General features: G+C 36.2%; 1 protein-coding gene across 1 annotated transcript in view; it reads right to left on the bottom strand.

The window, feature by feature from the left end:
• The window catches only part of Rab38 (RAB38, member RAS oncogene family), a 63,839-nt gene that overhangs the window by 38,834 nt on the left and 1,027 nt on the right, over positions 1–23,978 (bottom strand). Inside the window, exon 2 of the mRNA XM_027407593.2 lies at positions 1,950–2,230. Within this exon, the coding sequence (XP_027263394.1) occupies positions 1,950–2,230 (281 nt within the window). The remainder of the gene's footprint in view (positions 1–1,949; positions 2,231–23,978) is intronic.

Consider the following 23,978-nt stretch of genomic DNA (forward strand, 5'->3'; position numbering starts at 1 on the left):
AGAGCTGAAGAGGTGCCCTAAAACACAAGAGCCATTTTAAGAAAGACAACATTGGGAACTAAGGGACAACAGCCTCTACACAGAAGGAAAGCTGAGTGGCAGCACTTAAGTGAGCCAGGTGCTAAGAGTTTCCTGCAAATCACTAACTCCCTTTATTCTTTTCTCATCCTTTGAGTCAAGCAGTAGCTGAATCCTGCTGACTTTACACTTCAAGAACACTCTCAAATTAACTTTTTATTTTCAATCCCTGTAGCCACTAATCTTGAGCAAGGTCAAATCAAAGTAAATATATTTAATGGAACACTTAATTCTACCTATATTGAAATGTATTCCTATATATAAGTTGTATAATAGATTATTATAGGCATAGATAGACTACTATACAGAATACCCCCAACCCACTTTGAATGACAGCCTCTCATGAAATCTCCCCCACTAATCTCTGGGGATGTGTGCAAATGTCTATAATGAACTCCATAAGTAAAGAGACAGTACCTGTCTTGTGCACACCCAAATCCGGAACAAGTATCAAATGCTTGGGCTTCACAAATATCAAATATTCGCTTTGCACTAATTAACAAAAACAGAACAGCCATGGCTGTTCTAATAATCTGAAATCCTAATAATCTAAAACACATATTTAAATCCACACAGAAAATTTCAGAAAAATACAACAAAGGCTATGAATAGGCTAAGTGCCCTACTTTGATAACAATCAGATGAATTAAGGCAGTACATTGCATGGCCTAAATTTGTGTAATATTAAATGTCAATTAAAAGTGAAATGAATTAAACAATTTACTTCAAAAGGTATTTTCTTCTAAGATTGAGATTAAAAATATAAACCAAAAAAGGGCGCTGAGAGTAAGAGTAGAAAAGCAATAATAAATCAGAGATTAGTGTAAGGCACAATTTTAAGTGCAATGCCCTTTTGTACCACAAAGGAGCCTGGATCTTCCAACCTTGCATGGGTTCCACCTTCTTGGTACTTACCAATGTCCCAGGAGAATCAGAAGTACTGAACTATGTAATCCACATGTATACTATTCTCACTCTTTTTTTATTTTTTTTCATTTTTATTATTTTTAATTACTCATATTTACATATCCATCCCCCCATTCCCTCGCCCTCCCCTCCTCCCGTGTTCCCCACCCAACCCACCCCAACCCACCCCTAACTTCTCTTCAGGGATAGTGAGGCCCTCTACCAAGGACCTTAAAAGCCTGTCATATTGTTTGGAGGAGGGTCTAGACCCTCCTTGCTGTGTCTGGGCTATAGGGAATGGGCTCCCAAAGTCCATTTGTGCTCTAGGGATAAAGACTGGCTCCGCTGTCAGAGGAGCCATAGACTGTCTTGGGCTCCTAGCTGGTATCCACATTCAGAGGGTTTGGTTTGGTCCAATGCTGTTTCCCCAGCTTTATGATTAGGGTCTCCATTCTATCAGTAGGTCAGGTCCACTGTTATCCTAGTATTCCTGATATGGTGTCCTATATTATTGTCATCTCTTTATTCATATGACTCCTAGCATGCAGGTGAATGGATTTAACAGTCAGAGTGTGAATTTAAGAATAAGACAACGACACAGAATTTCACACCCATTTCTTTCATTTCCTATGAAATTATAGGATGTTAATAGGACTAAGTGCAAGAATGCTTGTAAAATATGCCTTGTTTATAGTGAGCTCAAAAAAGTTGTGTGCAGTTATAAACTATCATCATTGTGGCCATGTACAAATGGTTTTGCTTTCTTAATCATAATCGTCTTAAATAGTAGATAATTATGTCTTCCCCACCCACTCATTGCCTTGTTATGAGTCAAAGCATGAAGCAATTTGCAAACTCTCATCACTGGGGAGAAACATCACAATAATCTATAATAATGATAATGGTTATATGTCAGGATCTTTGTGATCTGACTCTGTTAACCTTATTGTTTAGTATGGCATTACCTTGGCTGAAGTTTCAAACCATCCTACGAAACCATGCTCCTTGCAGAATTGGTCCATCTTGAGTCCATTGTTCACAAGCACATCCTTCCCCTGGTCACATTTGTTGGCCAACAAAACCACTGACACTGGCTTACCATTAGGGAGAGTTAACTTTGAGTCCAAATCATTTTTCCATTTTGCCACTGCTTCAAATGTGGCTGGCCTGGTGACATCGAAGACAATAAATGCTCCCATAGCTTCTCGGTAATAGACTCTTGTCATGTTTCCAAATCTTTCTTGACCTATCACCAAAATGATAGTTTAGAAAGTTATTAAAAGTGGAATCATAATTATACACTACGCTAGAGATTCATGGGGCCTCCAAAATGAGCAGATGATGCAACAGAGAGTTCTATTCCTAAGCTCTAAAGATCTAAAGAGTGGATAAATATACAATTGTGTAGCTGTGTTATTTAATCTTTACAGCCAGAAGGAAATCTTCCATCAAAAAAAAAAAATTGGGGTTTTGTATACTGGGCCTGTGAGATGGTTCAGAAGTTAAAGACTCTTGGTTATTTGCTTAAAGACATGAGTTCAATCCCCACACCCTCCATGGTAAATGGAGAAAACCAATTCCTACAGCTTATCCTCCGCCCTTCACAACTGTGCTGTAGTATGTGTGCTTGTTTGTGTGTGTTTGTGTTCACACACATGCATGCAAAATGAGTAAATAACTGTGAAAATTATGAAATTGTTATTGAGAAAGTACTGTCTAGTGTGTAATATTCTGTAACTCTACCATATAGTACCTCAGTAGGTGTGTGATTATTTACATTACATTTATTAAAGCTGAATGAAATTTAAATTTCGTAAGTCATAGTAGTTAGCTATATTTCAAATGTTTAATAACTGTATGCAGTCTTCTTTCAAGTTCAGGGTAAGTTGACAGATTAGAAACTGTGCTTGAGTCTATTGGTGGTGGCTCACACCTTTAATCTCAGCTCTCAGAAGGCAGAGGTGAGTGGATATCTAAGCATTCGAGGCCAGTCTTGTCACACAGCAGTTCCAGGACAGCCAGAGCTGTTACATTGAGAAACCCTGTCTAAAAAAATACCAGAAGAAAAGACCGCAAACAAAAACAAGAAGCTGTGTCTTTGAGATGGTAAGAACAAATGTTAATATAAAAAGCAATAGATCCTGTTCTTATAAGAGAAAGAACTAAGGAAAACAGAAATATATTTTGGTAGCCCCCCACCACCACAACAAGGCAGTAGGCAAGCCACACTGCCTGTTTGTACCCTGACAAACTCAGCTGTAGTTGCCTGGGAAGTGGGGTCATAGGCAACCAACAAGTAAGAGGTAGAGAGAAACAATTTAAGTTTCAGAAACCTGAGGGTAGACATAGTTTTCAGTGAAAAGTGCCAGGGTACAGCCAACTTCAGAGGTAGAGGAAGTGTGATACAGGTTTTTAAAGCTGAGAGGAACTAAACACTTTCACACCCACCCCTCCCTGCCCATTGCCGGCGTGAGCTACAAACTTAGTGTACTGTCCTGATCAGTGCAACAAAGCTTCAAGCAGCACAGGCAGGAAAGAGCATCACAAGGGTGGAACCTGAAGTTGAAACTTCTCAACAATCCTCAACCTATACTCCTGCCACTGTCTAGACAATTTACAGAACTTGGTATGGTATTCAGATGACTCCATAAAAGGTCAACACGGGCAAGCAGGTCTTCCAAACTCCTTCACAGCCTCACTCACAGGAAGTTCTCACAAAAAGAATGATCTTCAAAACACCAGAGACAAAGTTGTACTTTGACAGCAAGTGTCACTGACTGGGAGTTCTGATAGAAAGTGAACTTCTATCAGAACAATTTTTTCTCACTTGCAAGGACAAACTGACATAACTTGTTTGAATTATTGACACTATAAATCTTTCCTATCCACACATGAAGACTGGTTCAAAAGACAATAAAAGGTGAAGGAGAAGCCATGTCTTCACAACTATACTCATAATGCCTTCTTCTATTTCACTGAGGAGCTAGTATTATTATCATTATTATCATCATCATTAACATTATTTACACTTCTATCAATTAATTGTTTTGTTACTGTGTTTTAACCTGTATCTCAGTTGTTTTTTAAGCTTTTATGACTGTCCATCCTTTCTCTGTTCCTACTCTAAAATATTTTCTCTAGTAATTCTTATAATTCTATTTCATATAATTTCCTTCTCATTATTCTATCTTTCCCTTTCCTACATTCTCTCCTCACCTCAGTCTTAAATACTGGTACCGTTACCTCTAAAGGCATTACAAAACATAATCCCTTAACAAGTACCTTAGAGGCACTGTCTCTGAACTCTATCAGGACTTAAACAAGAAAACAAATTATCTTCTATTGAACATTAAGATTGATATTGCTATTAAATCTATGACTGTGGCTGGTTTCCCCTCTAATCAGCATTATGGAACATAAGCCTAAGGAAAGACAACTCACCAGAGAACGAACATAAAAATAAAATGAAAGTAAAAACTAGAAAGAATAAGAAAAATAAAAACTGAGAATACCTCTATTTTAATAACAGTTCACTCTGACACTTCCACAAGCTCCCAACTCCATAGTTTTAGAAACAAAAGATAATGAGATCCATGAAATGGTACAGAAGAAGCTCAGATTCCTACTTTTAAAAAGGATCAGTGACTACAAAGAGAGCTAAAGTAAGGAGAAGAATGAAATAAAGTAATCGGATCCTGGAAAAGGAAGGTACTGAAGTAAATAAAACAGCAACTTTTAGAAGAAATTCAAATATCAAGTATTCAGAAGACAATTTCAGAAAGGATATTGAAACTCCAAAAAAAGAACCAAACACATTTTAGAAATGAAAAAACAAATCAATCAAATAAAGAACAGTGGGAAGCATTCCAACAGAGAATCCTAAGCAGAAGATCCTAATCAGGGACAAAGGACAAAGTTGGGAAAATAACAAATTCAGACTTATGTAAAGAAAAGAATTAATGAATGTGACCAAAACTCCCAAGAACTGTGGGATATGTTAAAGGTATAGAATCTAATAATCCATGAGGTAGAAAATTGGCCTAGTAAAGCCTAGACTAAATGAAAATATATTCAATAAGGTTATAACAGAAAATTTTCCATACCTAGAGAGATAGTTAAATGCAAGAGGCATTTAGAACCTCCAAATAGGTCTAGAAAAGAATCTACTAAACATACCTGTTAAAATGCCAGTTACCAAAAACAAAACAAAAGAACATTGAACATTGGAAGTTAAAAATATCAACTCATTACATAGAATAACATCAGCTCTCACATTAACAACCTTAAAACCCAGTGTGAAGCTCCATTCCTTCAGAATTGCTATTCTAATATGTTCATGGAGACATATAGCTTTTGGGTCTGACTAATCTAATTGCATTCTGTCTTGTTTGTTTGTTTGTTTGTTTTCATACAGGGTTTCTCTGTAGATTTGGAGACTGTCCTGGAACTCACTCGGTAGACTAGGCTGGCCTCTAACTCAGGGATCTGCCTGCCTCTGCCTCCCGAGTGCTAGAATTAAAGGTGTGAACCACTACTACCTGGCTACATACTGTCTTTTATTTGTAAATCCTTTACAATATAGTTTTAATTATTAAAAAAAAAACAATGTAAGCTTGGAATGCTATGTTTTAAGTCCCCAAAGGAAAAAAAATCCACCAAAGTTACTATACACAAGAAAGTCACCTCTTAAAATTGGCAATTAAAAGTCATTTCAAGATAATCACAAATTAGGTCAATTAGGACAGCCAAGCCAACAGTGCAAACTACTTTAAAAAGGGAAACTACACAGTGAAAGAAGAAACATAGACTCATCAGTGAGCACACTAGCACTAATGCAATTTGTTTCAGGAATAGATAAAATACAAAGAATTGGTAAGGGAGCAATCATGTACAACACATTAAAGCAGAAAATCCCAAAATGAACAGTAGAAGAGCCAAAGAAAACCATAGAAATATCAAATCCCTCTCAGTAGCAACCTGAAATGTAAGCAGACTCAACTCATCTATTGAGGGAAAGAGATGAACTGATGGATTAAAAACAACATTCAACTAATAAGCAATAATAAAGTCCATTACTTTACATACTAATTTTTCAAGTTTATTAAAAAGAGCTAACTTTTTAAATAACCACATATGTCTTGTATGCCAATAGAGAATATTTGAATCAACACAGGTCATTGTATTGGGCAAAAGTGCTCTGAACAATGATGTTACGATGAAAAATCTCTGTTCTTGGGAGTTTATATTCTAATGGAAAGACAGATCAACAATTAAATATGTAGTATTATAAAAAGAGACATCCAAAATCTATTTCTGTCAAACATAATAAAACTAGTTAGCATACTCTGTATGTTTACCACCCATCAGAAATATAATTTATACAAGTGACCATGAAAATGTAATTATTATCCTCACTGTTTAGTTTGGTATCATTATCCATGTTATTGGAGATTAGGATCAAATCCACTATCTCAGTAGTGTTAGTAAACACTCTAACACAGGGCTATGCTTCCAGCTATTATCCCCAATTTAAAATGAGAAAAATGAGAATTGGAATGTCTGTATAGTTTGCTCAAATAAAACAGACGGTAAGCTTACAGAGCCAGAATTCAAACCTCAGCTGCCTGAATTCAAAGTCATGTTATCCACTAACATCAAGTACTTTCAGCTTCTAAACCACACTCTTGAGTTGACTCAACTCCAGATTTATGTTCTAGAAAGAGCCAATTCAATCCAATTTTACAGATACTTGCTGGACAGCTATAGAATCTGTGCCAGTCTCTGGTCTATGTCCCTACAATATAATAGTGAACCAAACAGTCTCTCCATTAAGGAGTCTGCAATCCATTAGATAAAGGAAAAACCCTGATATTGAAGAAAATAGTTTTCTTATAAAGAATGGAGATTGGTTTGGGAATTAGTTGCAGTCAGCCAGAAGGAGTTTTGTTCTGAAAATGTTCCTAATGAGGATTGGCAAGTTTCTTATACGTTCTCAATTAAGCCCTCCTCATCTTGAAAGTGTCTCTAAGAATATATGAAGACCAGTTTTGTGCAGATGGAATGCATTAACATAGACTAAGCACCCAACAGACAAAGTTTCTATACTTTGTCGAAAACATAATAGAAATATCATACCAGTTCTAAAAACAGAGTTTGGGGTCAGAAATTAAGACAAAACCCTATTATAAGTACTTCAGCAGAGACAAAATAAGCAAAATCCTATTCCCTCTAATTAGATACACTAGTGATTTCTGTAGGCAGGGGATAATGAAGGATGAATTTTTATTTTATGAACCCCAAACCTTAATTTACATTGAATCATAAAACTACATAAACAAGAACAAAAATAGGTATGCATCACTTTTCTTAGAAAGAATAAAATACTGAAAATACAATATATTTAGGAAAATGGATGCCAACATAGCATCAAAAATACAAAAATACTTTAAATAAATTTAGAACACAAGATTTTGTGCTGGTAAATTTTAATATGAATCAATGCATATTTGTAGATTATTTTCTCATTAGTATTAAAGAAAGGATGCTTTCCTAAGGACATCATGGGAAGGAATGGAACTTGGCAGCTCTTGCCTTAGTATCTGAACATTTGCTCATGAATGTGTGCTGGAAAGCACCATTGCATCAGGACCAGCACATGGCAATTGGACCTTTCTTACTTAGGTTTCTCCATAGAGAAATTTAAAGCTATTCCTCATAGTGATCCAGTCAATGAAGAAGGGTAAAATATTTTTCATATGACATACAACCCATGGATGAACTTTCCTTTTCCCCAAGTGACCCCTCCTTTTTTTCTTTTCTAGTGCATGATGCAAATAATGATCTCCTTTGATACTGTTCAGGGTGGGGCATGACATTTCAGGACAAAAGGGAAAAAAGCCTTGTGTGATCATTCAGAACTCTGAGGGCCTCTACGCTTGTTAAGAATGTCTTATGACCTCTCTGGAGATCTAACCAGATGAAGGGCAGTCATGGGTTATTCGACAATCTGCCTGTCCAGGGGTTTGCAAAGTAGGTGGCTCCCAAGAATGAAGATTTTACACTTTAACATATGGACAAGGATCACATTCAGACTGTGCCAAAGCAAGATAGGGTATTTTATCCCAATTGGTATTTTAAAAGGACAGTGAGGTTGTGTGACTGCGTGAGCGAATGCATCAGAAACAAGGAGAAGGCGACTAGTTTCTAGAAAGAAAAGATCTTTGTATGTGGAGGTCACTGGGCCAAGCCACTGGGAAATTTTGTATTTTTTTGGCATTCCAGAAAGGGGTCAAAGGCAGAGCAGAGCATTTCTGGCTCTCACATCTTATCCTTACTCTGTCAGCTGACAGGCCTCTCTGCTACTTCTTGTTAAAAGTGAGAATCATGTGACTCTCAGTGAGCGCCTACTTGTAGGTAGAATACTGTCACTCTATACTGAATAAATTTGCTTTAATACAAAACAAAGACTATAATTTAAAACCCATCTCTGGCATAATAGTACTCACTCAACACACATTTACTGCACAGCAACTTAACTCTATGCCACTTTTATATAAGGCTTCTGGACATGAGAACTTTCTTAAGCAAGGACAGTCGTATTTGGCTCTTCTGCTGAAAATGGCCAACTTCATGGGATGGAAAAACACTTTACTTATAGCCTCTAAACACACCGCAATGAAGTATGGACATGGCTCCTGATGCTGCTCCCAGCTTTGAGTGATGAGAAATTGTAAACACATTTATTACATGAACCTTAATTTTATCACCAGTAATCTTGAACAAATCAAGATAGCCTTAAACAAATATTTCTCTCTCTGCATCTGTTTTCTGCTGTGGTAAATGAAATTGCTAAGGCTGATCACTAAGGCTCCCCAGCCTCTCTTTTTACCAAAATTTAGTCAATCAAAGATTGGCTCTGTTTTCTAACTGCTGGAAATGATTTCCTGGGTGTCACAAATTCAAGTAAAAATATTTATAAATATCACAACCATAATGTGTATTTAATGGTATTTTCAGTTAATAATTAGTATTCTTATTTGTTTTCTGTTGCTGTAATAAAACACTAACCAAATCAACCCAGAGGAAAAGGGTATATTTGGTTTACAGGTTCATCTTCAAGGAAAGTCAAGACAGGAAGTTAAAGGCAGGAATCTGGAGTCAGTAACTGAAGCAGAGATCACAGAGAAACCGTTGTTTACTGGTTTGCTTTAAGGCTCTAAATCTGCTACCATTTTTATACAGTCTGGGCCCACTTGCCTATAGATCAGGTAGTACTGCCCACTGTAGGCTAGGCCCTCCTATATCAATTAGCAATCCAGGTTCCATCTTCCAAGGTGACTCTAGGCTTCTGTAAGTTTACAGCTACAGCTAACTATAACAATCAGTACCATAGATGCTCTCATTAGGAACAGCCAAGAAGTGAGTCTCCTCAACAGACATAAAACTCATACAAAAGCATAGACGATTATAATCTATACAATATTCATTACTTCATATTAAAGTTAACCAGTACATAATCTTGTTTTTCAAATTTATGTAAAGTGTTTTTTGAGGTTATGCTGACATTCATTTTCCGAAATACATTGCATTTTCAGTATTTTTTCTCTCTAAGAAAAGTGATGCATACCTTACCTACTTTTGTTCTGATTTATGTAACTTTATGATTCAATGTTAATAAAGGTTTGGGCTCAGAAAATAAAAATCTACCCTTCATTAGTCTCTGCCTCCAGCAATCACTAGCAGACAGAATTAGAGAAAATAGGATTTTGTTAATTTTTTGTCACTACTTAAAGTACCTGTAATAATATTGCCTTAAGCTCCAATCCCATTTTAAGATAGCAAAGAAATTTTGACTGACGGATGCTTAGTCTATTTTTGACTATTGGGTGCATTTCATCTGCACAAACCTAGTCTCCATATTCTTATAGATACTTTCCAGATGAGGAGGACTTAATTCAGGAAGTGAACAGACTTGCCAAAACTAAGCAGATACTTATAGCCAATTGACCCTAACCCACCAGTTTGTGACATCACTGTAATGGGTCTCAGCTTTCTCACTGTTTACTGTAAACTACATTCCCTATTTTTTCTGGAAATCAGGCAGGTGTTAGAGTCACTATGAATAAGTTCACAGGATCTGGAATTGTCCATGATATAAGTATCTAGACTTGCCTGAGGGATTATATGGATGAGGTTGGTAAAAAGAACAACCTTAACTGAGAGCAGCACCATAACACGAGGTAGGGTCCAGTATCAAAGGAGAAGGAGAAACTTAGCTGAATACTGGTATTTATTGTTCTCTGCTTCCTGAATGGGACTGCAACTTGACCAGCCACCTCCTGCTCCTGCCACCATATGTGCCAAGGTGAACTGTATTTCATGGAAGTGGATGCAAATGAAATACCCTTTAGTTGCTTTGGTCAGGTATTTCATCACAGCAAGGAGACAAGCAACTGATACAGCAGGTGCCCAAGTTGTTCACCTCCTACCACTCCTGTGTTTGCCCATCTGTTTCATAATATCACTGACACAACCACCCACAATGAATGGTGAGGCTATCTTCCAACACACTCTATTTTCCCATCCAAAGAATCTCTAATACCCACCCCAAATTCCATTTCTGAAGTGGCTCTTAACTCCGCCACTTCTTATCCATCAAATTTTTCACTGCTCAGTGAAGCCACACTGACCATCACCTGAACCATTGGCAGGTCCTTTATTGCCCCTCATCACTTTCTCTCTACCAAGATAAACATATAAATAAATGTGAGTAGAGCTGTACCAATACAGGTCTTCCAAAAATTTCAATATTGTAACATTTTGAAGAATTAAAATATATCTGTACAATACCTATTTTGTCCTACACACTTTAGAGGAATATTTTGCATGAAAGCCCAGAAAACACCACTTGTAAATACCCTCTACATGACATTAATGTATGCCTTAGTCTTATAACTCTAATTTTATTATAAACTACTTACAAAAGGTAACTCTTACCCTTATTCTATGTCATTTTAGTTTTCATTATTCATACATATTTAAGAAAAATATCTTCATTAACACTATACAAAATGCCATGTATCTTTTGCCTCCATCTACCTTTACAAATTCATCTCAGTTCATACAAAGTAATCTATGGCCCAGTTATTGAAAGATTCATCTCCCTAAGAGCCTTAAGCAGCATTTATGTGAGCAACTGGGGATTTGAACTTGGGGCACAGCAAGCACTCTTACTCTTTGAACCACCTCCCCAGGCACACACCATTGTCTTATGCTATATCATGATTGCTTATTATCGTATGTATTCATGCTCCAACCACTCTCATGGAACTGAAAATCTCAGAGAGCAGGTTAGTCATGTTTTGATGTTGTAAAGCTTGAAGGTGATTTCTTCATCTTTTGGATACAGTGAAAGCATCAGATATGATGGAAGAAAATAAATTGAGTTCAAAGTTTCATTTTTTCTATGATAGTCTATAATCAACTCTCATTTCTAGTAAATAATTAATAGGTGTTCATTGGAGGAGAAAAATCAACATTATTCTAACAAGGTCATGAATATATCTGTTGCAATAAGTTTCAGACTAGAAGGTTATACTTTTGTAGCTATTCTCATCCTTAAAGAATTATCTCTTGTGATGAATTTGCTATGAATAGTACTTTTTGTGGAGTTATGGTCCAATTATAAGACCTAATATGGCCATACGTATGTTACCTCTATTTATATGACTAGTGTGTGAAAAGTAGGAAAACAGTACAAAATCAAAAGTAAATACAGCTATTTTGCAATGCTCTGAAAAAAAAACAGTCAAATTTCATAGTCCCTGCTGTGGTGGAAAAAAAAGCACTGTGTTGTCAATAGAGTGAGCTTGTTCTGAAGGCTTCAGAATATCAACATCCTATAATAGACAACGTCTTGTGAAAGTTTTCTTGTTCTTAGGAGCCTCAATGATCATCTGGTGGTAGATTTTAAACTCTTACATTCTCACTGTTTTTCCCTGATATGCCAGTGACAGAAAGGTATCTATTTCATCACTATTTTTCCTCATTTATGTGTAGACTATTCTTAGTACCAACCTTTTCTAATGACCCTTGAAACACTACCAGCTGATACACAACCATGATCAAATTTCTAACAATCTTATGACCAGCTTTGAACTCTGCACAATGAAAGTTCATTAAGGGTCATATACTGAGTGAAAGAGAAACTCCATGTTGTGATTGGATAGGAAGTGTCTCCTAAGAAGGCTTAAGTAAAGCTTGAACTTTACCCTACTGAGAGGACTGAATCATGAAGGTACTGGTTTCATACAGGCAATGATGATTTCACATTGAACAGAGATGGGACCTGGCTGGAAGACCTAAATCATTTTTTCTGTGGGAGATCTCTCTCTCTCTCTCTCTCTCTCTCTCTATATATATATATATATATATATATATATATATATATATATATATATCGGTGTTTTGAATAAAAATGGCCTCCATAAGCTCATACATTTGAATGCTAAGTTACCAGGGAGTAGCACTATTTGAAAAGGATTAGCAATTGTGGTCTTGTTGGAGTAGGTGTAACCTTGTTGGAGGAAGTGTGTCACTGGAAGTGGACTTCAGGATCTCAAAAGCCCATGTTAGGACCAGTCTTTCTCTACTTGTGGATCAGAATGTAGAACTCTCAGCTACTTCTCCAGTACCATGCCTTCCTGCCACCATGTTCCCTCCAATGATAATGAACTAAAACTCTGAAACTGTAAGCAGGTCCCAAATTAAATGCTTTATTTCACAAGAGTTGCTTTGGTCATATCGTCTCTTCATAGCAATGGAATAGTGACTAAGACTGTGTATGTGTGTGTTGTTATGTTCTTGGAGTAGGTGTGACCTTGTTGGAGGAGTTGTAACCATGGAGAAAATGCCACACTGGGAGTGGGCTTTGAGGTTTCATATTTATATGGTGTGTGTGTGTGTGTGTGTGTGTGTGTGTGTGTGTGTGTGTGTGTGTTATTTTTTCCTAGACTTTCCTAAGTGCAAAGAGATAATAAAAATAATCCTTATTACTTTATTAAGTATTTTCCCCTCAGTTTTTCACAGTAACAGAAAAGCTACATAATAGTCCTAATCCTGAAGCTCCCTCCCAACAAAGAAGTATAGTCTTACAAAGTCTTAAACATGCCTGTCTTGCCTGTATATTCTTCATTGTCATTCTACTTGAACTGGACTAAATCATCTATCTCATTATACACCAACAAACAAACAAAAAACTTTAATGCTTATTATTTTCTAAGAATTGTTCCAGCAATTAGAATAAAATGTCTTTTATTCCATGGTGATTTTATTCCACTGGTGAGAGACAGACATTTTTTAAAAAGTAAGTGAAATTGAAAGAATACTATTTATGTGCTGTTTTTAAATGTCATTGAAAAAAAAGTAGGAAAAGAGAAACAAAGGTATTCTGAGGATGGAGACGGGATTTTAGAAATTTGATAAGGAGTCTTAGAGTAAATTGATTATCTTTTGAGCAAAGACCAAAAGGGTAAAGTAAGAAGTTACATGAATATCTTGTATGTTCAAACATACAAGGAGGGAATGCCTGGCACAAAGACAAGGAAGCACAGGCCAGTCTGGCATGTCTTTTGGGAATAGTAAGTGGATTAGTTGGGATACCAAAGACTGCACACAGGTCAGAGTAGACTGGGATAAAACAAAAAGACCATAAATTCCAGAGGATAAACATTTTGGTTCCATTGTACTAATATTGTCTTTAATTCTGGGCAAGATATGAAAATACTGAAGGATTGTAAGCAGATGCAAAATCATAGATTATTAAGGCTGCTGCATTGAGAAATGATTTGTGGGAATGAAGATAGGACTGGAGACACCAGTTAGGAAGGTATTACAATAACTAGCAAGAGATTGTTACTTGGACTGAAGTAGTAGTTGTGAAGATGTGTTTGTTTCTTGGATACAACTGGAGATGGAGATACCAGAGGACTTTGTACAGAAAGCATGACTCCTAGAGCCTCAAAAAAAAATAGATTTTACCATAGCCCAGATGGAGACGATGTCAATAGGCATAGGTTGGATGTGTGAGACACTGTGCAGAAATTAGGTCATGATTCTGACATGTTACAGTTGAGATTTCTGTTAGAAAATATGTTACATAGATAGTTGAATATATAGCCAGAAGTTCCAGAGGCAGTCAGAGCTGTAGGTTAACTTATTCTTTTTTTTTTTTTTAATTTCTGTGTACCACTACCAAATTCACTTTCCACAGCACTGTGTCTCAATATCAACCCTTGAAGAAATTCATGTGCCTACAGCCTAGAGCTGAGGTACATAATTAGAAGTTGGATTCCTAATGTGTGGTGTAATCCATATCAGGTTTCAAACAATATAGATTAGTTCCTTCAGACTGTACTAATATAAAGGAATTGGTGTCAGCACATATTGGAATAACTTAAAAATTCTGAACACTTGGAAATACATGATATATACTAATTATAAATTATGTCCATATATGTCCACTTGGCAAAACTTTTGAACTAACCAATATTAACCTCCTAAACTCCACTTTTAAGCGGGGGGGGGGGGGGATATGCTGAGACAACTATTTCATTCAGTCATGTTCAAGAAAAACAAGATTTTAATTGTAAATTTTGCATTTACACCATTTTAATAAAGTAAGTACCTTCTTTCTAACCAAAATATCTAGAAATCAGTGAAAGATCCAATTTTGGTTTCTAAGAAACCACTGCAACTGGTTACATTGTTGTTGTATGGGTCCAGCTAAGAATTACTTAGGACATCTTGGTGGTTTCTGTTTTGTGTTGCTTTCCTTTGCTTTTTCATCAAAATACATGAACATACTTTGGTTTACTCAAATATAAAGGCACAGACCCATGGCTATGGGGAAGCTTGGTTCCTGTTTCTTGGTGGAAGGAGAGCAGAAGCTTAAGTAATCCAAAACTGGGAATACATTTTCAGAAAAATCTCTTAAATGATGAATATTTGCTTCTGGTCCCCTGTGGGAATTTAGGGGTTGTCTATCTAAGTGTTAATTGTTAAAAGCAAATCAAACTATGCCTTGTTAGTCTCTGCTAAGTCCTGTGTCTAATATTGAAATCTTCTCTTTAAGGTCACCTACTCTCACTATAACACAACCTTTTCCATATGTTCCTCCTAACCAAATCTTTTTCAGCCTTCAAGGTTGTAACCAAGCCCAACCTTCCTGGAAACTCTATGACTATTTGCCTTTGCACTCACCTCTTTTTTTCTGTAAGTTCCCATAGCAGTGACTCACTATATCACCCTCTTGCTGTTTAACTCAGCACCTGTATGTAGTATTTTTCATGTTCTGCAAACCTCTACAATGTGTTCCCAATGACACTGTATACTCCTCAATCACAGCACCCATGTCTGCATAGCACATAGACCCTAAGAGGTCCTGAGTGTGTGCTACTAATTGATTTACATAACATAATGAAACTCAAAATACAGGGACTTTATATAAGGAAGTGACTGTTGCATTTGTTAGAGGGAACCCAAGTAAGGAAAGGAGTAGACTGAATAGAGCAGAATCTTAGATCTTGTCTATGTCCTGCTCTTACTAAACTCTTTCTAAAGATCTCAACCTTCCTGTAACTCAGAACTACACAGGCCCTTCCTATCATTTTAGAGCACCTTTAATCAGTGTCTCTAATTTCATCCTCTTCATAGTTAACATTTCTTGAATCTACTCAACAAGAATCAACAAGTAATCTGTGACATATTTAATTGAGCTAAAATTTGAGAGAAAATATGACTGCATAATATCTTTTTTCTCTGCAACTTAAGCTACTTTTGAATTTGTGATCCTAATGCTTCATAAGCCAAGTGCTAGAGTCACAGGTGTACACTAACTTTCCTGGTCTTAATTTTAAAAAGCTTACAACTCCTTTTATTAAAAATTATTAAACATCAACAATTTTTAACTGAAAACTTCTTTGTTGTTCTAAAACAACAAATATAATCAACCTAAAATATGTTCACGAAGAAATAAGCTCAATACAGCCAATGAAAAACAATCTTTGAATTACTTGGCATTTGAAATAGTAGCTCTAAGTAGTCTTTAAAGACAATTTAATATGTTACATATAAAAATACCCTCTTAATTTCTAAGTCTTGGTTCCTGAAGGATTTCTAGAGTCCTTTAGAATACTAATCCCCAAAACACATTCCAGAAATGCTCTAATATGCCATCCCCCAAGAAACCTATATGATATTTTAAAATCTTGGAGCAAACACAGTAGTATTTATTGTCAAGCAAATACAGCAGACTCCAGACACTATTGTCTTAGGGTAGTTCAATTTTGGAAATGTCTGTCATAGAGAATAAGAATCATGTGAAGAACCAATGTGAACAGGAAATGAGGATAGTGGGGCCCGCTCTGTCTCAAAGTTTTAAGAGATCACTCCATAACCAAAGACATATATCTCCAACTATAGTTTTTTTAATCAAATAATAAAGATTTCTCTTAAAGTTATACTGTTTTTCTCAAATGCATAAATATTTGCTAGAAGATACTTTTGTGTGTGTATAGCAAAGTCTCACATAGTCCAGGCTGACCTTGAAATTGGTACATAGCCCAGGATGACCAAGTTTTGATCCTTCTGCCTCCACCTCTGGAGTGCTGAGATTCTAGGCAAGCATCACCAGGGCTGGTTTTACATTGTACAAGACATCAAACCTAGAGCTTTATGTGTGCTAGGTTAGCATTTTACCAATTGAGTTTCCATTCCTAACCCCAACATATGCTTATTAAGTCAACTGGTGTTATTTTTTTTCAATTAATTTTTTCTCTGTGAAACAGTCCTGGCTAGCTATCCTGCAACTCACTCTGTAGACCAGGCTTGCCTCAAACTCACAGAGATCTGCCTGCCTCTGCCTCCTGAGTTCTGGGATTAAAGGCATGTGCGCAACCATCCACCAGCTTGGTGTTAACTTTCTAAGGAACAGAATTTTTAGGTATTTTGTTTGACTAAAAGGTATAATAAGAAATTACTTGACACTAAGGATTTAGTGAACTTAGAGTATGAGATTTTCTGCCTTAGCCTCTAGAGACCATTCTCTTTTCCTTACATCTAGAATGCACATACATAGACTCATACCCACAAAGAGATCCTCCTATCATCATAGGAGTTAGTTATCCTCCTGTCATCATATTATTCGGATACCACACAGCTATTCTTAGCTTTGTTCTCAAATTAGTGACTTCCGCCCTTCAGGCACTGTAGCTTTCCAGCCTAAAAGTCATATATGAAGATGGCTGTTATTAAGCCAAGGCAACCATTAGCTTTCATCAATGATGAATGAAAATAATTTAGCTTACCTTATAGGACAAATTTAAACAATCTATGAGTTTGGAAACTATTGCACCATATTATCATATATTGGGAATCATTAGCAAATACAAGTCAGAAAGTAAGAGTCATGGCCTGATAAATCACAAATCATAACTCAGCAGAACTCATTATCTGTATGCCTTTCAAAAAGTTTTATGTGCTTCTTATTTTTATAGCCTAAATAAGCAGAGTTTTCTTATCTTTATGTAATAATAGTGTCCAGATAAACTCATTGTGAGCAATAAATATAATGATGCATATGCCCACAATATGCTTGAACTTCAATAAATAGAGCTATTAATAACACATTGTATAGCAGAGGAAAACAGCTGTCTCGGCAAGGACTTTGAAACAACTTGTTTTGAAAATCCCCCACCCCCATGAATTAGACAGAAATCATTATGAATCCCCCTTACACTATAAATATTTCCTCTGTATTAGACTTAGGAAGTAAACAAGAAAGTTCATCATTCTTCCTAGGAGAACAATTTTATGCAAGACTGGTAAACTAATTAAAAATTAAATTTGAATATAAACATGGGAACAAAGGCTAACTGATGCATCAGGATAATGAATACTACAAAAATTACAGAGACAGTAAAATACCTAAAACTATTCAGTCTTCTTAAATTCATGACCCTTTTCTTCAAAAACTTAGGGCTTTTCTTGATTTTCTCTGAGATGACAGAATCTAGAATCATGTGGGAGATGGGCCCCTGGACACACCTGCAAAGATTATCTTATTATGTTAAATGACATAGGAAGACCCATCTTAAGCGTGTGCATACCTGGACTGAATAAAATGGAGAAAGGAAGCTAAGCACTAACATGCATGCATTTATTGTTCTCTGCTTTCTGGCAGTGAATATGATGTTCCAGGCTTTTGCTGTCTTGACTTCCCTGCCTTGATGGACTGTGAGCTAGAGGAAGCCATTTTCTCTCTTACATTGCTTCTGTTAGAATATTTTATTATAGTAGGAAAAGTAACTAGGATGGCCTCCTAAGTAGTATTTTCTCCTTCTCTACTTCTTTGCTGAGCATCTAATTAAATTGTATACCAATTAACTCATGGCAGTCTTCTGAAACTTGCAAAGAATATCTACAAAAGGAAAAAATAACTTTAACAGAAGGCTTGGTGAGAGAAGTATTGCAGAGCAATACAAACACACACAAAAACTGTCACATGAGACTCAAAAGGAGGAAGAAGCTACTGACAGGAAACAATTGGGTTATTTCCATGAGAGGGTTGCTTTTCAAATGAGTCAAATATTAGCAAGGACTATGATATGTGGAAACAAAGAAAAGATCACATGGATCTGTAGGAAGTATAGTGAAAATGAGAATAGAGACAATAAACATTGGACCAAGCAGGGAATGCCAAGGAGTTAAAAATGACTAAAATATAAATATCACAATAGATAGTCAGGAGGATAGTTTTAATTTTAAAATTGTTGTTGAAGTGCCTGAGAAGGCAGCTCTATGTATATCCCTTGCATAGTCTTCACAAGGTTCTAAGTTCATTCTCCAAAACTACAGAAGAAAAGATGTACTGTTAGTAAGTAATCTGAGGCTCCCTCTTGCCTATCCAATTCCATTGCCACTGAACCTCAGTGCTTAAGATAACATCAGACATATAATGTTGAAAGTGTTTTAATTCTCCAGACTGTACCAATAATAAACATGGAACTAGTCCTACCATTAATAAGTTCTATCTGCCTGAGAATCCAATGCTACTCCCTTCCAAATCACAACTGTCTTATCTCTAAAAGGGCTGGGATGGCTTAGATGAGTACTTACAAGATGATGTAACTTTGTAAAATTTCTTTTAATTACATTTAATATAAATAATTAAATAATTAAAATTACATTTAATATATTGAAAAATCACAAAGAAGATAGTTTTTCACTTGACTTTCAAGGGAGTGACATTTTACTGCAAATTGTATAGTTTTTGAAAAATGAAGAATCATGGCTTTTACAATCATATTTAAACTCATTCCACAGTTTTATGTTTCCTGCACAATATTGAAATTCTCCACATCTGCTTACTGTACACCCTGTTTAGCTGTACGCACACAACATGTTATTCCACATAGTGATCTGAAAACCTAAAATTATCCAGGATAGAAAAAAGGCAACAAATTCCCCTGCAGAAATGAGTCTATCCTTGGATTCATTTTTTACTTGACTTACCATACTTGTTTTCAAAAGTTAGGTTTTTCTATATCTCTATATCTCTTGCCAAGACACTTAAAACTTACAAAATTCATTAGATAATGATTTTTATACATAGATACTAAGGAAACGGCCCAGTCCAAACCCTTCCTTCAGCTGAGTTTACAACATGAGAGTTTGAAACCTATAAAGCAGCTTACAATAGTGACACAGTGAGTAAGAAAAGACAGTACTGGAAATGGAAATGCTGTTCTCATAAGTTGAGTCTTCTTAGAAGCAAATGTCATGTAGAAGACTGCTGCAATGAAACTTCTCCATAGGGAAGAAACAGTCTTCAAATTATCTGCAAATATGATGTTTTACACTGCCTTTGTTGAATTTCGAGTTGGGTTTTGTCATTACTAGCAGACTCAGTCAAGTTACACACACACACACACACACACACACACACACACACACACACACAATTCAGTTAGAAAAAATACATTATTTCTGCCCTTCTGTGGGCAATTCCCTTGCTTCTTTGATTCTTGATCTTCATTAGTATAAAATAAGTTTAATACTATCTACCTTATCTACATCAAGATTAAGCAGGAAATATATGTATAAGTAACTTATAATGAAAACTCTCATAATAAGAGTAAAAACAGTAATGTCTTTATTATGCATCAGGAATGTTCATGAATTAACTCATTTATTTCTTACAACAACTCTAACAGATACAACCTCTGTTACCCTCATTTTACAGACAAGGCAGAGGATACCAAACTTCTATGTCAAAAGACTCACAATTAAGGAAGTTAGGGAAACTATCTGTATTACCTACATTGCAGGCAAGGTGAGGCTATGATATTAAAGTTGATAGAGGCTGAAAGAGAGCACAACTTTTGATGTGTTACCATAGACAAACAAAATAACTGTATTCTATAGGTGGGATGCCTGAGTCCAGTAAGATTTCATGACTTGACTAATATCAAGTATTATATCTTCACCATATATAATTAATACTACATATAGAATTTATCTGAAGCACTGTACTATTAAACCAGAGGAAGTAGAACAAAGTTGCTAGAAAAGTTGGGGAAGAATATGTTCAAAAGCCATGTTTTAAACCCTGACACTTCCATATAGCCAGCTATTTCACTAGGAAATTAAATGACCTTGGACAACCATAGAATAGATGCTTAAGGGACAGTACCTGCTAGATTTATAATTGTCTCAATTCCTGAAGCTGTATCTTAAAGTATATTAGGTCCTTCATAGAGAATTATCCATGTCTCTAACAGTGCTAATGTGGTATCAGGTTTGGACAATAGTAAGAAAAGAAGTCTCAGGTTTAAACTCTTTTTTCTTTTCTTGGTTGGTGTATATAGATTAAGGGGGAATATAAACTCACATCTCAGCCAATGGTCAAATTTTCAAAAGAAATTTTTTTATTCATTTATTTCCATTTTCTCCATACTGGTATCTAATAACATCCAAAAATTATAGGAAGAAAAAAGAATTACCTAACAATCAATGAAAGGGAAATATGAGGAACATCTGGGAGGAGTAGGGGGAGGAAAAATTGTAATCAAAATGTATTGTATGAAAATAATCTATTTTTAATAAAAGAAAAGATTGAGGGACGAAACCTAGGATATCTACAAACCAAAGAAAGGGAGAGGGCCTTATTCACAAGCTCCCATAGGCTGCTGGACTTCCATAGCATAGTATGATTTCAAATCAAATAGAACAGGCACAGTTCTGTTTGTCCACTGTTAACAGGCTCAACTTGGGCAAAGTAATAATGTCTTTGACCCTACCAAGAACATCTGAACAGAGTTGACCCAGTTGCTTATTTATGGTAGACTTGCTCAGATCTGGAGCAAACACTGTTCCCTGTGTGGTTTGAGGAAAAATATCATCCTGTTTCACAAGTCCCCCTAAGGTCTTGAGAATTTCAGAATCAGATTGGCTAATCAAAGTGACTAGAAGTTACATATCATGGAAACCTTTGTACAAATAAGGCCTTATATCATCGAACCAAATAAAACACAAAGAATCTACCTAAGGGAAAAAAAGAAGAAGGAGCAAAATAAAAAGAGAAAAGTAGAAAGAAAGAACAAACCTTTATAATAGGCTAAAGTCCTACTGGGCCAGAGTAAAGTTCTCTCCGTCTCATCGAGAGTGACAATGCTGAAGATTAAGCTCAGTGGGCAAAGTACTTACCTAACATGCACAGGGCCCTTTATTTTATTCCCAATATTGCATACCCTGAATGTGATGTCAATTACATGCAATCTCAGCACTTGTGAAGTATAAGAAGATCAGAAGTTTAAATCATCTTTGTCTTCACAGTGAGTTTAAGTGAGTTATATTGTCTCAAAAACAAAGCAAATTAAGGGTAGGGACTAGAGAAATGACTCAACAGTTATGAGCTTTGTCTTCTCTTGCAGAGGAATTACCTGAATTAAATTCCCAGCACCCACTTAGTAGCTTACAACTATCTGTAACCTAATTTTCAGGCCTCTTTTCTGGCTTCTGAACTTTTATGGATACTGAACACATGTGGTGTATAGACACACAGGCAGACAAAACACCTATACACATAAAATAATGTTTTAGTTTTTAAGTGAAAAGAAAAGAATTTGAACATTCTCAAAACTTTGTTCACTACTACCCATTCTTTATAGATACACAACATAGTTAAGAAAAATAGGATGGCATCCTGTGACTTGGCTGTACATACTAACCTAACTTTAATCTGAGTGGAGATTTGAGGTTGGATTTCGCATCACTTTATAACCCACAGGTCCCCAATATGTCTTGAAACATTTATTTTCCAACCATCCTATCCCCCTACTAGGTAGATTTTACCTAAAAGAGCTTTCAACATCTAACTTAACAGTTCAGAGCATTTGAGCTTGAGACTATCAAAGAAAGAGTGAACTGGGCATTACTACAGAGTACCATTCGGCCTGCTGAATGGGTCTCAGATCCTGCAGATTTTCTACTTGCACAGACTTCTGTGATTACAGCCTTCACCACAACTTTGGTCTGAAACTATGTCTTAGAAAAGTATTCCCAGCTCTGGCAGCCAAATTGCTTCAGGCAGCAGCAAGCTTGGAACTTAAACTGCTTTATACTGCATAATGGGAGAGACTAAAAAATGATGCTGGTGTCTGAGGACAGGATTTATGTTCAGTATAGGAATCGCATCTTTTTAGGAATTAATTGCTACATGTATGCCATGTTCCTCTTGTTAACGTGTATAAATGTTCAAACAGTGGTAACTTAATGAACTCCTAGACAATAGGCATTATTGTCTTCATTCTTTTCTTGTTTGGTGGAATATAACACACACTCCTCTTTATTGATAAGGAAAAAGAAAGAAATGGGGGAATTTATCAATGATCACATAACACATATGAAATAAAGCAAGATGCAGAAGGAAGTATTCCATCCACTCTGGTGGTACCCCATTCCAGAATTTAAGATCAGAATTGTTATATCTTTCTCTTCCTCCTATTTAGAAGAGTAAATTAAAAGTCACAGATGTTTAGCAATGGTAAGACATAATGTTACTTGGATTTGAAATTAGTGCTAGTGAGGGCTGTTGTAAACTAGGATCCTAGGATCTTCGGTGCAGCCAGAAGACACTTCATTCACTAAACATGCAACAACAGAGTACACAGACTAGGAATGAAAACTTCAAAAGACTCTGGTCAATGCCATCTTCAAGTATCCAAGAACTCAAGTTTGTCTAAACGCACTCAAGACTCCAAAGCATGAACCTGTCTACACTAGCCTTATCATAAGACCTGTCAACACTCAAAGTTATAGAAGTACTCAGGTCTCAAGTCCAGAAATGTCCTTTTACAAATTTTCATCCTTGATTCTCCTTTTAAGTCCTGACAAAATGTTTCCAGTCAAATGCACTAGCAAGAATGAACATATTTTCTGAAAAACAAAATTGCTTACTTTGGATCCAGCACCTACCATGGGGTTCTTGGTGTCTCAAACCATGAATAGAGATTAAGAAGGGTTATTTGCGGTGGACCATGGAGAATCTCATTGGAGTTTAAAACTTGTAAGCAGGAAGATTCTGAGCCATCACTACATAACCCCTTGCAGCTTAACAGGGGTGTTACTGATCAGGTAGGTGTGACTAAGCATCTAGAAGAAGAGGCTAGGCATCCCCAGGTGACAAGCAGACAAGTAGGACTCACTCGAGTAAAAACTGTAGCCTTAGTTTTCACTGTGCCTGTGAGCTGTTATGCCTGTTGGTCAAATTCTGATTTCAAGCTCTATAAAAATGTTTACCATCTTTTAGATTTCTCAGATACACCAGGATCAAATCAAGAAATCTTGAAAGCAAATGCTGTGAACATTATTATAACCCCACCCATCCTCACCCCCATCTAAAACATTGGGGAGGCAATGGCAAGTGGATATCTATG

The sequence above is a fragment of the Cricetulus griseus genome, chromosome 3 (assembly GCF_003668045.3).
Source record: "Cricetulus griseus strain 17A/GY chromosome 3, alternate assembly CriGri-PICRH-1.0, whole genome shotgun sequence".
NCBI lineage: Eukaryota > Metazoa > Chordata > Mammalia > Rodentia > Cricetidae > Cricetulus > Cricetulus griseus.